Source organism: Ovis aries, chromosome 7, assembly GCF_016772045.2.
Source record: "Ovis aries strain OAR_USU_Benz2616 breed Rambouillet chromosome 7, ARS-UI_Ramb_v3.0, whole genome shotgun sequence".
NCBI classification, from domain to species: domain Eukaryota; kingdom Metazoa; phylum Chordata; class Mammalia; order Artiodactyla; family Bovidae; genus Ovis; species Ovis aries.
The window spans coordinates 23,788,451-23,806,856 of record NC_056060.1 but is presented as its reverse complement, the minus strand read 5'-3'; the positions used below and the strand labels follow the sequence as shown (position 1 = coordinate 23,806,856).

Sequence of the window (18,406 nt, the reverse complement as noted above, 5' to 3'; positions counted from 1 at the left end):
TAAGATATGGCTATCTTATCTCTCCTTGCTATTCTTTGGAACTCTGAATTCGGATGGGTATATCTTTCCTTTTCTCCTTTGCCTGTCATGCCTCTTCTTTTATCAGCTTTTTGTAAGGCTTCCTCAAGTAGGAGGGGCAATATCATGTTTAGAATTAAACTCCATACCTGACAGAGATGCTCAGAGCGCTCAAAAAAGCCGTGTGTGCACCAGGACCCAGAGATCCCACAGAGACTGAGCCGGACCTGCCTTTGAGTGTTTGAGTGGAGTGTCTCCTGTGGAGGCATGGGTTAGCAGTGGCCTGCTGCGTGGACAGAGGCTCTGGCAGCAGCACAACTGGGTCACGCAGCGTTACCCACCATAGAGCCGCCGAGCACATGTCCCACAAACTGCAGAACAATTATACCAATAAATTCTTGCACTGTTAAGAAAGTTCTAGTACCCACAACAGATTTCTCAAAGTGGAGATCTGGCCAAGGGACAGAGAACCCCCAGTTCAGTTCAGTTCAGTCGCTCAGTCATGTCTGACTCTTTGAGACCCCATGAATCGCAGCACACCAGGCCTCCCTGTCTATCACCATCTCCCGGAGTTCACTCAGACTCACGTCCATCGAGCCCATGATGCCATCCAGCCATCTCATCCTCGGTCGTCCCCTTCTCCTCCTGCCCCCAATCCCTCCCAGCATCAGAGTCTTTTCCAATGAGTCAACTCTCTGCATGAGGTGACCAAAGTACTGGAGTTTCAGCTTTAGCATCATTCCTTCCAAAGAAATCCCAGGACTGATCTCCTTCAGAATGGACTGGTTGGATCTCCTTGCAGTTCAAGGGACTCTCAAGAGTCTTCTCCAACACCACAGTTCAAAAGCATCAATTCTTCAGTGCTCAGTCTTCCTCACAGTCCAACTCTCACATTCATACATGACCACAGGAAAAACCATAGCCTTGACTAGACGGACCTTAGTTGGCAAAGTAATGTCTCTGCTTTTGAATATACTATCTAGGTTGGTCATAACTTTTCTTCCAAGGAGTAAGCGTCTTTTAATTTCATGGCTGCAGTCACCATCTGCAGTGATTTTGGAGCCCAAAAAGATAAAGTCTGACACTGTTTACACTGTTTCCCCATCTATTTCCCATGAAGTGATAGGACCAGATGCCATGATCTTCGTTTTCTGAACGTTGAGCTATAAGCCAAGTTTGTCGCTCTCCTCTTTCACTTTAATCAAGAGGCTTTTTAGCTCCTCTTCACTTTCTGCCATAAGGGTGGTATCATCTGCATATCTGATGTTATTGATATTTCTCCCTGCAATCTTGATTCCAGCTTGTGTTTCTTCCAGTCCAGTGTTTCTCATGATGTACTCTGCATAAAAGTTAAATAAGCAGGGTGACAATACACAGCCTTGACGTACTCCTTTTCCTATTTGGAACCAGTCTGTTGTTCCATGTCCAGTTCGAACTGTTGCTTCCTGACCTGCATACAGATTTCTCAAGAGGCAGGTCAGGTGGTCTGGTATTCCCATCTCTCTCAGAATTTTCCACAGTTTATTGTGATCCACACAGTCAAAGGCTTTGGCATAGTCAATAAAGCAGAAATAGATGTTCTTCTGGAACTCTCTTGATTTTTCCATGATCCAGTGGATGTTGGCAATTTGATCTCTGGTTCCTCTGCCTTTTCTAAAACCAGCTTGAACATCAGGGAGTTCACGGTTCATGTATTGCTGAAGTCTGGCTTGGAGAATTTTGAGCGTTACTTTACTAGCGTGTGAGATGAGTGCAATTGTGCGGTAGTTTGAGCATTCTTTGGCATTGCCTTTCTTTGCAATTGGAATGAAAACTGACCTTTTCCAGTCCTGTGGCCACTGCTGACTTTTCCAAATTTGCTGGCATATTCAGTGCAGCACCTTCACAGCATCATCTTTCAGGATTTGAAACAGCTCAACTGGAATTCCATCACCTCCACTAGCTTTGTTTGTAGTGATGCTTTCTAAGGCCCACTTGACTTCAGATTCCAAGATGTCTGGCTCTAGATTAGTGATCACATCATCATGATTATCTGGCTCGTGAAGATCTTTTTTGTACAGTTCTTCCATGTATCCTTGCCACCTCTTCTTAATATCTTCTGCTTCTGTTAGGTCCATATGATTTCTGTCCTTTATCGAGCCCCCAGGGAATTTTAGTTTGGAAGCCAGTGGGATTTGATTACAGAACTTCCACAGGACTGAGGAAACAGACTCTTGGAGGGCACAAACTAAACCTTGTGTGCATCAGGAGCCAGGAGAAAAGAGCAGTGTCCACACAAGAGACTGAGTCAGACTATCTCTGAGTGTCCAGGAATCTCTGGTCGAGGCATGGGTCAACAGTTTGGCCTCAGGCCAAACAACAAGGAGGGAACACAGCCTCACCCATCAACAGAAAATTGGATTAAAGATTTACTGAGCATGGCCCTACAGAACTTGGATGCAATTTCAAAAATGACAGAACAAACTTGATTTGTTCATTTGCCTTGTTTCCAAGGCAAACCATTTCATATCACGGTAATCAAAGTCTATGCCCCAACCACTAATGCCATAGAAAGTTGAACGGTTCTATGATGACCTACAAGACCTTCCAGAACTAACACCAAAATGTCCTTTTCATCATAGAGGACTGGAATGCAAAAGTAGGAAGTCAAGAGCTACCTGGAGTAACAGACAAGTTTGTCCTTGGAGTACAAAATGAAGCAGGGCAAAGGCGAACAGTTTTGCCAAGAGAACACATTGGTCATAGCAAACACCCTCTTCTAATAACACAAGAGATGACTCTACACATGCACATGACCAGATGGTCAATACCAAAATCAGATTGATTATATTCTTTGCAGTCGAAGATGGAGAAGCTCTATACAGTCAGCAAAAACATAACCAGGAGCTAACTGTGGCTCTGATTGTGAACACTTTATTGCAAAATTCAGACTTAAATTGAAGAAAGTAGGGAAAACCACTAGACCATTCAGGTATAACTTAAATCAAATCTCTTACAATAATACAGTGCAAGTGACAGATAGATTCAGGGGATTAGATCTGATAGACAGAGTGCCTGATGAACTATGGTTGGAGGTTTGCGAAATTGTACAGGAGACAGGGATCAAGACCTTCCCCACGACAAAGAAATGCAAAAAGGCAAAATGGTTGTCTGAGGAAGCCTTACAAATAGCTGAGAAAAGAAGAGACGCTAAAGGCAAAAGAGAAAAGGAAAGATATATCCATGTGAATGCAGAGCTCCAAAGAATAGCAAGGAGAGAAGCCTTCTTCGGGGATCAATGCAAAGAAATAGAGGAAAGCAATAGAATGGGAAAGACTAGAAATCCCTTCAAGAAAATTAGAGATGCGAAGGGAACATTTCATGCAAAGATGGGCACAATAAAGGACAGAAATGGTATGGACCTAACAGAAGCAGAAGATATTAAGAAAAGGTGACAAGAATACACAGAAAAACTATACATGAAAAAGACTTTAATGACCTGGATAAGCCCAATGGTGTGATCACTTACCTAGAGCTAGACATCTTGGAATCCAAAGTCAAGTGGGCCTTAGGAAACATCACTACAAACTAAGCTGGTGGAGGTGATGTAATTCCAGCTGAGCTATTTTGAATCCTACAAGATGATGCTGTGAAAGTGCTGCACTCAATATGCCAGCAAATTTGGAAAACTCAGCAGTGGCCATAGGACCAGAAAAGGTCGGTTTTCATTCTAGTCCCAAAGAAAGGCAATCCAAAGATGTTCAAAGTATCACACAATTGCACTCATCTCACATGCTAACAAAGTAATGCTCAAAGTTCTCAAAGCCAGGCTTTAACAGAACATGAACCAAGAACTTCCAGATGTTCAAGTTGGATTTAGAAAAGGCACAGGAACCAGAGATCAAATTGCCAGCGTCTGTTGGATCATAGAAAAGCAAGAGAATTCCAGAAAAACATCTGTTTCTCCTTCATTGACTTTGCCAAAGCTTTTGACTGTGTGGATCACAGCAAGGAGTGGAAAATTCTTAGAGATGGGAATACCAGACCAGTTTACCTGACTCCTGCAAAGTCAGTTCAGTTTAGTCTCTCAGTTGCGTCTGAATCTTTGCAACCCCATGGACGGCTGCATGCCAGGCTTCCCTGTCCATCACCAACTCTTGAAGCTTGCTCAAACTCATGTCCATCTAGTTGCTGATGCCATCTGACCATCTCATCCTCTGTTGTCTCCTACTTCTCATGCCTTTAATCTTTACCAGCATCAGGGTATTTTCCAATGAGTCAGTTCTTCACATTAGTTGGCCAAAGAATTGGAGTTTCAGCTTTGGCATCAGTTCTTCCAATGAAATTCAGGACTGATTTCTTTAGGATTGACTGGTTGGGTCTCCTTGAAGGCCAAGGGACTCTCAAGAATCTTCTCCAACACCACATTCAAAAGCATTAATCCTTCGGTGCTCAGCTTTCTTTATAATCCAACTCTCACATTCATACATGACTTCTGGAAAAACCATAGCTTTGACTAGATGGACCTATGTTGGCAAAGTAATGTCTCTGCTTTTTAAAATGCTGTCTCTGTTTGTCATAGCTTTTCTTCCAAGGAACAAGCATCTTTTAATTTCATGGCTGCAGTCATCATCCGCAGTGATTTTGGAGCCCAAGAAAATAAAGTCTGTCACTGTTTCCATTATTTACCCATCTATTTGCCATGATGTGATGGGACTGGATGCCATGATCTTAGTTTTCTGATTGTTGAGTCTTAAGTTAACTTTTTCACTCTCCTCTTTCACTTTTCATCAAGAAACTTTTTTGTTCTTCTTCACTTTCTGCCATAAGGGTGATGTCATCTGCATATCTGAGGTTGTTGATATTTCTCCCGGCAATCTTGATTCCAGCTTGTGCTTCATCCAGCCGGACATTTCGCATTATGTACTCTGCATATAAGTTAAATAAGCAGGGTTACAATATACAGACTTGATGTACTCCTTTTCCCATTTGGAACCAATCTGTTGTTCCACACAGGTCAAGAAGACCAGTTGGAACCAAACATGGAACAATGGACTGGTTCCAAATTTGGAAAGGAGTATGTCAAGGCTACCTCCTTATTTAGCTTGTATGCAGAGTACATCATGCAAAATGGTGGGCTGGATGGAGAACAAGCTGGAATCAAGATTGCTGGGAGAAATATCAATAACCTCAGATATGCAGATGGTACCATCCTTATGGCAGAAAACAAAAAAAGAACCAAAGAACCTCTTGATGAAAGTGAAAGAGGAGAGTGAAAATGTTGGCTTAAAACTCAGCATTCAAAAATCTAAGATCATGGCATCCAGTCGCATCACTTCATGGCAAATAAATGGGAAGACAATGGAAATAGTACAGACATTATTTTCTTGGGCTCCAAAAGCACTGAAGATGGTGAGTGCAGCCATGAAATTAAAAGACTCTTGCTCCTTGGAAGAAAAGCTATGACCAACCTAGACCGCATAGTAAGCAGAGACATAACTTTGTTGACAAAAGTCTGTTGTGTCAAAGCTATGGTTTTTCCAGAAGTCATGTATGGATGTGAGAGATGGACCATAATGAAAGCTAAGCATTGAAGAATTGATGTTTTTGAACTATGGTGCTGGAGAAAATTCTTGAGAGTCCCTTGGCCTGTAAGGAGATCCAAGCAGTCAATCCTAAAGGAAATCAGTCCTGAATATTCATTGGAAGGTTGATGCTGAAACTGGAGCTCTGATACTTTGGCCACCTGATGGGAAGAGCTAACTTATTAGAAAAGACCCTATTGCTGGGAAAGACTGAGGGCAGGAGGAGAAGGGGACGACAAAGGGTGGTGGTATCAACAACTCAATGGCATCACCGACTGAATGGACATGAGTTTGAGCAAGCTCTGGGAGTTGGTGATGGACAGGGAAGCCCAGTGTACTGCAGTCCATGGGGTCACAAAGAGTCAGACATGACCGAGCAACTGAAATGACTGACTGAATGACCTAGTGGTTCTTCCTACTGTCTTCAATTTAAGTCTCCATTTCACAATAAGCAGTTCATGATCTGATCCACAGTCAGCTTTCGTCTTATTTTTGCAGACTGATAGAGCTTCTCCATCTTCAGGCACAAAGAATATAATCAATCAGATTGCGGCATTAACCATCTGGTGATGTCCGTGTGTAGAGTTGTCTCTTGCATTGTTAGAAGAGGGTGTTTGCTACGACCAGTGTGTTCTATGAGCAAAACTGTTAGTCTTTGCCCTGCTTCATTTTGTGCTCCAAGGCCAAACTTGTCTGTTACTCCAGGTAGCTCTAGACTTCCTACTTTTGCATTCCAGTACCCTATGATAAAAAGAACATCTCTTTTTTCTTGTTGTTAGTTCTGGAAGATCTTGCAGATCTTCACAGAAGTGTTCAGCTTCAGCTTCTTCGGGATTAGTGGTTGGGGCATAGACTTGCGTTACTGTGATGTTGAATGGTTTGGCTTGGAAACAAGTCAAGATAGTCCTGTCATTTTTGAGATTGTACCCAAGTTCTGCATTTTGGACTCTTGTTGACTATGAAGGCTACTCCATTTCTTCTAAGGGATCCTTGCCCACAGTAGTAGATATGACGGACATCTGAATTAAATTCTCCCATTCCTGTCCGTTTTAGTTCACTGATTCCTAAAATATTGATGTTCACTCTTGCCATATCCTGTTTGACCACATCCAATTTACCTTGATTCATGGACCTAAGATTCCAGGTTCCTATGCAATATTGTTCTTTACAGCATCAGACTTTACTTTTACCACCAGACAGATTAACAACTGGGCGTTGTTTCTCCTTTGGCTTAGCCACTTCATTCTTTCTGTAACTATTTATCCACTTTTCTCCAGTAAGGGTATTGGGCACCTACCAACCTGGGGAGTTCATCTTTCTGTGTCATATCTTTTTGCCTTTTCATACTGTTCAATGGGATTCTCAAGGCAAGAATACTGAAGTGGTTTGCCATTCCCTTCTCCAGGGGACCACGTTTTGTCAGAACTCTCCACCATGACCCATCCACTCTCACCCATCCATCTTGGGTAGCCCTACATGGCATGTCTCATAGTTTCATTGAGGTAGAATGATTATGTGTACTAATGACTAGATTTGTCTTATTGATGTTCCTCTGATTTTTCTGTAAAATGTGCTTGTATGACATTTCAGTGGATCACAAAGAGGCCAAAAATGGCTAAGTAAGAAAAAGTGGGACTTCCCTGGTGGTCCAGTGGTTGAGAGTCTGCTTCCCAGTGTTGGGCTCATGGGTTTGGTCCCTAGCCTGAGGACTAAGATCCCACATGCCTTGGGGCAACTAGAGAACCTGTGTGCCATGCCTAAAGAAACCCCTGCATTGCAACTACAGAGCCTTCGCAATCTAGAGCCCATGCTCTGCAAGAAGAGAAGCCAGTGAGCCACAAGTAGAGAAAGCCCGCATGCCACAATGAAGACCCAGTTCAGCCAACATTTAGAAAAGAAAAAACTTGAACAGTTTGCAGAAATGTGGTATGAGCTTCCATGTTAAGCTGTGCACTGGGAAAAAAAAAAAAAAAGGCGTGTGAAAAACACCAAATGCTGTTTAGATTTACAAAGGATTATTTTGAAAGCTGGGCTTCCCTGGAGGCTCAGTGATAATCTGCCTGCAAATGCAAGAGACACAGGTTTGATCCCTGGGTTGGGAAGATCCCCTGGAAAAGGCAATGGCAACCCACTCCAGTATTCTTGCTTGGGAAATCCCATAGACAGAGGAGCCTGAAGGGCTGCAGTCCATGGGGTCACAAAAGAGTTGTACATGATTTAGCAACTAAACGGCAACAACAACAACATCTTGAAAGCTAACAGGTGTCATAAAAATAAAGCCAGAAATGAAGCTGTATGACTGACTTTTGACAGGAGAACAGGTTAGCATTCCTCTGAGTATAGCATTTTGCCCACAAGGGGGTGCATCTTCCTAAAACATACATGTTTCCTGCTGAAATTCTGACCTCACCATCATCTATTCACTGTGACCTTAACTTTTTCTCACACTAAGCAATCAAGACTCAAAGACAATAGAGACTCCAAGAATGAACTCTCCTCTAGGATCAGTGATTGTGCTATTTTTAATGTTTGGTAAGTAAAATGGTACCTAGACCTTAGAGTCTTTTGTTTCATTATGGTGGTATACTCTTTAGCCACAATTTTCACTAAGGGATAGAGCCCTGTATTGTGCCAAGGTAACCAGAACTATTTTTTTCCCCCCAGGAGGAAGCAATGGAGACTCAGTGACTCAGCCAAAAGGCTAAGTGACCCTCTTAGAGGGGGAGTCTTCGACTGTGAACTGCTCCTATGAAACCAAACAGTACCCTGCCCTTTTCTGGTATGTCCAGTATCTTGGAGAAGGTCCACAGCTCCTTCTGAGAGCCCAGAGGGACAACAAGAAAGGAAGCAACAAAGGTTTTGAAGCCACATACAATACAGAAACCACCTCCTTCCACTTGGAGAAAGCCTTAGTCCAAGAGTCAGACTCGGCTGTGTACTACTGTGCTCTGAGTGACACAGTGACAGAAACTGCAGGGGGAGCTGAGAACAAACTCTGAGCAGCAATGGGGGGCCTGGATGCTGAGTGTCTGACCTTATTATCCACTTTGGTTTAGGAACCAGGAAGTAGGCTACTGTGTTGCCACCCAATACCTACCCCCGAACTCTTGCTGGTGTGAAAGTCCCCCAAATCAACTCTAAGAAGACAGCAGAAAAATAAGTAAACATGCCTCATACAAGATGCCTTAATGATGAGAGTCTGTCACCATGGTTCCTTAATCAGGGATGCAATTTGTAATTTTACAAGCATAAGATCTGCAATGAATTAAATGGTCTATATGTTATCCTTGCATAAAGTTCTAACCCCTTGACTGTGCCCCGGATCATCTAGGGAAATATTGTATTTAAAGATACACCTGCAATAGACAGGATTGCAAATACTCAATGCTCTCTGGTATCTAGGGCAAGAAGGGGTGATTTCTAGAGAAACTTCATCCCAAGAAACATTAGCCTCTTAAAGGAAGGAAGAAATTTAAGAAAGAAAGGGGGAGGAGGGAGTCCTTTGTATGACTACACACATGGTAAGTAAAGACAGAACATTTCTTACAGTTTATTTTGGGGGGAGTTGCATGTTAGACATAGACTGATGTTCTCCATACATATTAATGCAGAATTGTTACATTCATTGTAATTAGAATAGTGACTGCATCATAGTAAAATCTCTTCACATATTTGTTAAAGTAATGAATGGGTTGGAAAACCCATTACTGCTACCACAAAAAGGCTACCTTTTTTTTTTTCATTAAGAAAATGTATTCAGTAAAGACTTATTTGTGCCTACTCAGTATCAGATCATAATCTAAGAGACAGTACAGAGAACATACAAAATTTGCTGGCCTATTAGAACTTATATGCTGACAGAGGTCTTACTCCTTGCTACACACGCTGTTTCTAAGTCTTTAATGTGCATCAAATCATTTAATTCTCTCAAACGCTTGTATATATATTTCCATTCCAGCCTCATAAATGAGGATACTGAGGCACAAAGAGAATAAGTTGCTTATCCATGATCATATATAGTAGCAGATGTGTGTCCCTCCGTCCTGTCTGACTCTTTGCAACCCCATGGACTGTAGCCCACCAGGCTCCTTTGTCCATGGAATTCTCCAGGCAAGAATACTGGAGTGGGCTGCCATTTCCTTCTCCAGGGGATCTTCCCTACCCAGGGATCAAACCTGGGTCTCCCATGTTCCAGGCAAATTTTTTATGTTGTGAGCCACCAGGGAAGCCAAGTTAGTAGCAGAACCAGGACTCAAATGTAGTTTCTTGAGACACCTGTCTTAGGTATTAACGTAGATTAATGTTGCAGGTACTTGTGTAGATGTATATATATCACATTGCCAGTAGCAAAGAGGGGACTGGACATTAATTTAAACAGAAGTTTTGAGCAGTGATAGATCTGACTCTAAGATGATCTCGTTGGCTTTTCTTCCCGCACCCCCACCTTGAGATAGTGGAGAGTCTCAAGGACAATAATATAAAAAATTTCAAGATATATTATCCTTGTTTGATATTGGAATAGAAAGAAGAGTTATTTTTTTAGGTCATCTTGGATATATGCTGGGAACTGTAGAAGGGATACAAATTGATCAGCACAAGAACTGGATGTATTAGGTATGACATTTGCCTTTTATTAATATGTGGCCAAGAGCTACCCCACGTCCGAGGTCAGGGGCAGTGACCTACAGTGCCAGGCTGCGACAGCGCAGGAATGGCCGAGAGGAGCTACCCCGTGTTTGAGGTCAGGGGCGATGGCCGGGAGGAGATACTCCGTGTCCAAAGCCAGGGACGGTGGCCGGGAGGAGCCACCCTGCATCCGAGGTCAAGGGCGACGGCCAAGAGGCGTCATCCCGCATCCGAGGCCAAGGCAGCGACCGGGAGGAGCAACCCCACGCCCAAGGAGGGGTGGCTGTGTGGGCGCAGGAGGGCCTAGAAGAGCCATCCCACGTTGAAGGTCAGGAAGGGTGGTGGGAGGAGATACCCCTCATCAAAGGTAAGGAGCAGTGGCTGTGCTTTGCTGGAGCAGCTGTGAAGAGATACCCTGTGCCCGAGGTAAGAGAAACCCAAGTAAGATGGTAGGTGTTGCAAGAGGGCATCAGAGGGCAGACACACTGAAACCATACTCACAGAAAACTAGTCAATCTAATCACACTAGGACCACAGCCTTGTCTAACTCAATGAAACTAAGCCATGCCTGTGGGGCAACCCAGGATGGGAGGGTCATGGTGGAGAGGTCTGACAGAATGTGGTCCACTGGAGAAGGGAATGGCAAACCACTTCAGTATTCTTGCCTTGAGAACCCCATGAACAGTATGAAAAGGCAAAATGATAGGATACTGAAAGAGGGACTCCCTAGGTCAGTAGGTGCCCAATATGCTACTGGAGATCAGTGGAGAAATAACTCCAGAAAGAATGAAGGGATGGAGCCAAATCAAAAATACCCAGGTGTGGATGTGACTGGTGATAGAAGCAAGGTCTGACGCTGTAAAGAGCAATATTGCATAGGAACCTGGAATGTCAGGTCCATGAATCAAGGCAAATTGCAAGTGGTCAAACAGGAGATGGCAAGGGTGAATGTCGACATTCTAGGAATCAGTGAACTAAAATGGACTGGAAAGGGTGAATTTTAACTTAGATGACCATTGTATCTACTACTGCGGGCAGGAATCCTTCAGAAGAAATGGAGTAGCCATCACGGTCAACAGAAGAGTCCGAAATGCAGTACTTGGATGCAATCTCAAAAACGAAAGAATGATCTCTGTTCATTTCCAAGGCAAACCATTCAATATCACAGTAATCCAAGTCTATGCCCCAAGCAGTAATGCTGAAGAAGCTGAAGTTGAACGGTTCTATGAAGACCTACAAGACCTTTTAGAACTAACACCCCCAAAAGATGTCCTTTTCATTGTAGGGGACTGGAATGCAAAAGTAGGGAGTCAAGAAACACCTGAAGTAACAGGCAAATTTGGCCTTGGAATGTGGAGTGAAGCAGGGCAAAGACTAATAAGTTTTGCCAAGAAAATGCACTGGTCATAGCAAACACCCTCTTCCAACCACACAAGAGAAGACTCTACACATGGACATCACCAGATGGTCAAGACCGAAATCAGATTGATTATATTCTCTGCAGCAAAAGATGGAGAAGCTCTATACAGTCAACAAAAACAAGACCAGGAGCTGACTGTGGCTCCTGGAGAGGAGATCATGAACTCCTTATTACCAAATTCAGACTTAAATTGAAGAAAGCAGGGAAAACTGCTAGACCATTCAGGTATGACCTAAATCAAATCCCTTATGATCATACAGTGGAAGTGAGAAACAGATTTAAGGGCCTAGATCTGATAGATAGAGTGCCTGATGAACTATGGAAAGAGGTTCGTGACATTGTACAGGAGACAGGGATCAAGACCATCCCCATGGAAAAGAAAAGCAAAAAAGCAAAATGGCTGTCTGGGGAAGCCTTACAAATGGCTGTGAAAAAGAAGAGAAGCGAAAAACTAAGGAGAAAAGGAAAGATATAAGCATCTGAATGCAGAGTTCCAAAGAATAGCAAGAAGAGATAAGAAAGCCTTCTTCAGTGATCAATGCAAAGAAATAGAGGAAAACAACAGAATGGGAAAGAATAGAGATCTCTTCAGGAAAATTAGAGATACCAAGGGAACATTTCATGCAAAGATGGGCTCGATAAAGCACAGAAATGGTATGGACCTAACAGAAGCAGAAGATATTAAGAAGAGATGGCAAGAATACACAGAAGAACTGTACAAAAAAGATCTTCACGACCCGGATAATCACGATGGTGTGATCACTCACCTAGAGCCAGACATCCTGGAATGTGAAGTCAAGTGGGCCTTAAGAAGCATCACTACAAACAAAGCTAGTGGAGGTGATGGAATTCCAGTAGAGCTATTTCAAATCCTGAAAGAAGATGCTGTGAAAGTGCTGCACTAATATGCCAGCAAATTTGGAAAACTCAGCAGTGGCCACAGGACTGGAAAAGGTCAGTTTTCATTCCAATTTCAAAGAAAGGCAATGCCAAAGAATGCTCAAACTACTGCACAATTGCACTCATCTCACATGCTAGTAAAGTAATGCTCAAAATATCTCAGCTGGAATTCCATCACCTCCACAAGCTTTGTTCATAGTGATGCTTCCTAAAGCCCACTTGGCTTCACACTCCAAGATGTCTGGCTTTAGGTGAGTGATCACACCATCATGGTTATTTATGTCATTAAGATCTTTTTTCTATAGTTTTTCCGTGTATTTTTGCCACTTCTTAAGATCTTCTGCTTCTGTTAGGCCCATACTATTTCTATCCTTTACTGTGCCCATCTTTGCATGAAATGTTCCCTTGGCATCTTTAAGTTTCTTGAAGAGACCTCTAGTCCTTCCCATTCTATTGTTTTCCTCTATTTCTTTGCATTGTTCACTTAGGAAGGCTTTCTTATCTCTCCTTGCTATTCTTTGGAACTCTGCATTCAGATGGCTATATCTTTCCTTTAATCCTTTGCCTTTAGCTTCCCTTCTTTTCTCAATTATTTGTAAAGCTTCCTTGACAACCATTTTGCCTTTTGCATTTCTTTTTCTTGGGGATGGTTTTGATCGCTGCCTCTTGTACAGTGTTACAAACCTCCTTCCATAATTCTTCAGGCACTCTGTCTATCAGATCTAATCCCTCAAATCTATCTGTCATTTCCACTGTATAATTGTAAGGGATTTGATTTAGGTCATACCTGAATGGCCTTGTGGTTTTCCCTACTTTCTTCAATTTAAGTCTGAATTTGGCGATAAGAAGTTTATGATCTGAGCCACAGTCAGCTCTCAGTTTTGTTTTTGCTGACTGTATGTGAGCTTCTCCATTTTGGCTGCATAAAATATAATCAATCTGATTTAGGTATTGACCATCTGGTGACATCCATGTGTAGAGTCAAGGCAATACCCTAGGGGATGAAAAAGCACCACGAAGGAAGGAGCCTGCACCCCTGAATCACTGCATGGAGCAGATTTGCTCTGTCACCCTGATCTCTTACCTAAATAGAGGTGGTTATTTGTGAGAACAGTCACATTCTTTAAGCCAGTGCATTTTGGGGTGGGAGAAGGGATATCTTGGTTACAACAGTGTACCCTAATTAACTTAGGTTCATTTGAGGGAAACAATAATATTTTCACAGCAGAACCAACTTTTTTACCTAATTAGATGACAGAATCCACTGGAAGGTAGAGTGGAGAGAGGACAAAACCAAAATTCTAGACCCAAAGCAGTAGATTTGGTCTTGTTTTTGCGGAGTGTATGGAGCTTCTCCACCTTTGGCTGCAAAGAATATAAACAATCTGATTTTGCTATTGACCATCTGGTGATATTCATGTGTAGAGTCTCTCTTGTGTTGTCGGAAGAGGGTATTTGCTATGACCAGAGTGTTCTCTTGGCAAAACTCTTGTTAGCCTTTGCCCTGCCTCATTTTGTACTCCAAGGCCAAACTTGCTGGTTACTCCAGGTATCTCTTGGCTTCCTACTTTTGCATTCCAGTTCCCTATGATAAAAAGGACATCTTTTTTTGCCTTAGTTCTAAAAGGTTTTCTAGGTCTTCTTAGAACCGTTCAACTTGAGCTTCTTCAGCATTAGTAGTTGGGGCATAGACTTGCATTACTGTGATACTGAATGGTTTGCTTTGGAAACGAACAGAGATCATTCTGCAGATTTTGAGATTGCACCGAAGTACTGACCACTACCTCTGGCAATATCCAATCTGTTCTCCATAAGCTTTTTTTTTTTTTCTTTTTAAAGATTCCATATATAAGTAATATCATTAAATACTTGTCTGTATCTCTCTGACTTATTTCATTACTTTAATGCTTTCATGATGCATATATGTTATTGAAAATAGCTTAATGTTTTCTTCTATGAGTTTTATGTTTTTGGGTCTTATGATCAAGTCTTTAAACCTTTTTGAGTTGATTTTTTATGGAGTATAATAGGGGTGCTCTTTCATTCCTCTGCTTGTGACTGTGCAGTTTTCTCATCACCATTTATTGAAAACATTGTCTTTAATCCATTGTATACTCTTTTATTGTAAATTAGCTGGTCATATATATGTGAATTTTTTCTGGGCTCTCTATCCCATTCCATTAATCAGTGTGATTGTTTTTATGTCAATATCAAACAGTTTATGGAGAGGGCAATGGCAGCCCACTCCAGCACTTTTGCCTGGGAAATCCCATGGATGGAGAGCCTGGTGGGCTGTGGTAGATGGGGTCGCACAGAGTCAGACATTACTGAAGCGACTTTGCAGCAGCAGCAGCAGTTTTATTGCTATAGCTTGTAGTCAAGAAGTGTGATGCCCCCTACTTTGCTATTCTTTCTCAAGATTGCTTTGGATATTCAGGATCATTTTTAGTTCTATAAAAATTTTGATATTATTTTTTCTATTTCTGTGAAAAGTGCCATTGGCATTTTGATACGGATTACATTGAAACTATGGGCTTCCCAGGTGACTCAGTGGTAAAGAATCAGCCTGCCAATTCAGGAGATGTGGGTTCGATCCCTGTGTTGGCAAGATCCCCTGGAGCAGGGAATGACAACATGCTCCAGTATACTTGCCTGGAAAATTCCATGGACAGAGGAGCCTGGCAGGCTACAATCTGTGAGGTTGTAAGATTTGGACACCACTGAGCATGCCCGCCTGGAAAATCCCATGGACGGAAGAGTATGGTAGGCTGCAGTCCATGGTGTCGCGAAGAGTCAGACACAACTGAGCAACTTCACTTTCACTTTTCACTTTCATGCATTGGAGAAGGAAATAGCAACCCACTCCAGTGTTCTTGCCTGGAGAATCCCAGGGACAGGGGAGCTCCACCAGGAGGGGGTCTGCCGTCTATGGGGTCGCACAGAGTCGGACACGACTGAAGCAACTTAGCAGCAGCAGCAGAGCATGCCCGCATGCATTGAACCTATAGATTGCTTTGGGTAGTATGAATATTTTAACAGTATTAATTATTCCAATACACGAGAACAATATATCTTTCCATTTATTTGTGTCTCCTTAAATTTTCTTCATCAGTGTCTTATAGTTTTGGGCCCTGTCTTTACATCTAAAAGATTTCACAAGCATCATGTGGACTCATGAGCATTAGTCAAAGAAAACATCTCTGCCATCTTCCATCACCACCATGACAGAACTGTCTGAGGCATTTAGCCTAATTCCAAAGATTCTCATAGACTCAAATTCCAACTCTGAGATGCCTTTTATAAACTGATTTCTCAGTGAAGTAACTTGTTACTCTACTTTTATATGACATCTAATTTCTATAGGCTTCCCTGATGGTTCAGCTGAAAAGCGCCTGCTTGCAATGCGGGAGACCCAGGTTCGATCCCTGGGTGGGGAAGATCTCCTAGAGAAGGAAATGGCAACTCACTCTAGTACTCTTGCCTGGAAAATTCCATGGACAGAGGAGCCTGGTAGGCTACAGTCCATGGGGTTGCAAAGAGTCGGACACGACTGAGTGACTTCACTTTCTTTTCTTTGTCTTCATTTTCTGTAGACTCTAGGACTAACATACCATCATAGATTTGGGATGGTAAAAACATATTGGGAAGACAGTTTTTGATGTAGCTCAGAAAATAAAAGGAAGACACTGATTAGCTCTCCGTGGGGCCTTGGGATCTTTGTTCTACATTTGGCCTTCAGAGGGCGATGTGCACAAACTAAAGATCTTGTTCAGCTTCCTCTGTTCAGTCCTTCCTCCCTGCAGCTTGCTGAGTTTTTTGCAGAGGCAAGAGAGAGGAATCAGGCATCAAACATCAGAAAGCTGCAGGCTCATCTCAGCAGCGTTTGCGTTTTTATCTTAGTGGGGAACTTGTCCAGACTTAAACTTCTTTCTCCTGCCACTTTCCTGTCTGCTCAGGGGAGATCATTCAGAAAAGACTTCACAGCGTTTCCACTGCTCAGCCATGCTGCTGCTGCTCATCTCAATACTGGGGATGATATTTGCCCCGAGTGAGTAAAATTTCCTAGTGGTCTGTAGGTCTACAGACTCTTACTACAAATACAATTCTTTTCATAGTGATGTCTGCATTGCTTTTACTGACATGGCATTGATTTTGCAGGAGATTCCAGAGGCCAGTCAGTGACCCAGCCTGATGACCCTGTTTTGGTCTCTGAAGGAACCTCATTGGAGCTGAAGTGTAACTATTCCTACAATGCAACTCCCTATCTATTCTGGTACATCCAGTACCCCGGGCAAAGACCCCAGCTGCTCCTCAAGTACTTTTCAGGGAACACCGTGGTTCAAGGCATTAGAGGCTTCGTGGCTGAATTTAGGAGCAGTGATTTTTCCTTCAACCTGAGGAAATTCTCAGCCCATTGGAGTGACTCATCTGAGTACTTCTGTGCACTGAGTGCCACAGTGCCTGGGACTGCAGGAGGAGTTGAACACAAACCACTCATGGTAGTGGAGTTTTCAGACACTCACGATCGCTTCTGGTTTTATTTTAAATGATCTTTTGCTATATGATTGCAAATGAGGCAAAGAGAGCTGAGCAGACAGAGGTACTTTTATATAAGCCTACAGTTCCATGTCTGGTAAATTTTATTTCGGGAACTTTTTACTTGCTTTAGAAACCACGTAACAATAAATAGTTAAGATCCTAGAATGATGCTCTTATTATGTGCTAATCAGATGCTTAAGGACTGGCCTTTAGGTTGACTGTTTTAAGGGATTGACTGTATGGGTTTTCATTTAACACTTTGTGTCTCGTTCAAGATAGAAAACTAAAGATGAACTGCTCATGTTCTCTCCCTGAAAATTTGCCTCCTTACTGGGTCATTCACAGACAATTTTCTTGAATTTTTTTCCCCCCGGGTCTCACTGTGTTGGTCACAAAATGTTAGAATATTTTCTCTGAATATTTATTTCACTTAGGAGGACTTCTGAAGTTGATTAGAATCTTACAGGGCTTAGAAAACTGTTATAGTCATATTAGTTCTGGCAACTGTTTAAGAATAGTACCTAAGGAGAATGGAGATTTAGAATTCCTCATATCTAGATAATTTATCTCAGTTATAAAGGTAGCTTCTCATTCTTTTGTTATTCTCTTAAATTCTATAAATCTACAGCAGAAATTCGTGAATATAACTCCTTTGCTGCTTTCTTTCAGTTATGGACATTTTTCCCCCTGCCTTGCTTTCACCCTGTTCTTATATGATTTCACTGTTAGAATGTTAGAGTTTGATTTTTATATGTTAAAATTGTCATAATTAATCAGGTAGTAAGTTTAGCAATTCAAACTTTGCTAGAATATTGATAAGAATTTTGATGAATACTAAGATGATACTGGAACCAGTATAAATTTGTGATCCATATAAACTTTTTGTCTAGGATGGGAAGAATTGTATAAGAAGTTTTTATAGTCCTTGTGTTCTTAAGAACTTGGAACATAATGAGTACTCTAGAGAAAGAGGAGAAGGAGGGGGGTTTTCTGGTTGCCTCTTTGGCCTACACTATAATGAATGAGGGGTTTTTCCCAGGTGGCTCAGCGGTAAATCCACCTGCCAATGCCAATTCAGGAGATGTGGGTTCACGCCCTGGGTTGGGAAAATCCCCTGGAGAAGGAAATGGCAACCGACTCCAGTATTCTTGCCTGGAAAATCCCATGGACAGAGGAGCCTGGTGGGCTAGAGTCCACTGGGTTGCAAAGAGTTGGACATAACTTAATGACTAAACAGCAGCAGCAGCATAATGTATAGGAGATACGTGCATAGGAGCTCTCAAAATATAAAGGGAACGAGTAGATTGTGACCATGATTTATCTTAAACGGTGAGTCTGA

The 18,406-nt window shown here is 42.3% G+C and overlaps 1 gene segment (V, D, J or C); it reads left to right on the top strand.

Moving 5' to 3' along the window:
* Positions 1-16,382: 16,382 nt before the first annotated feature.
* Positions 16,383-17,390, top strand: LOC121820062 (T cell receptor alpha variable 8-3-like). The segment is given in 2 exon segments: positions 16,383-16,576; positions 16,687-17,390. Coding segments are annotated over 2 exon segments (438 nt in total).
* The last annotated feature ends 1,016 nt before the right edge of the window (positions 17,391-18,406 follow it).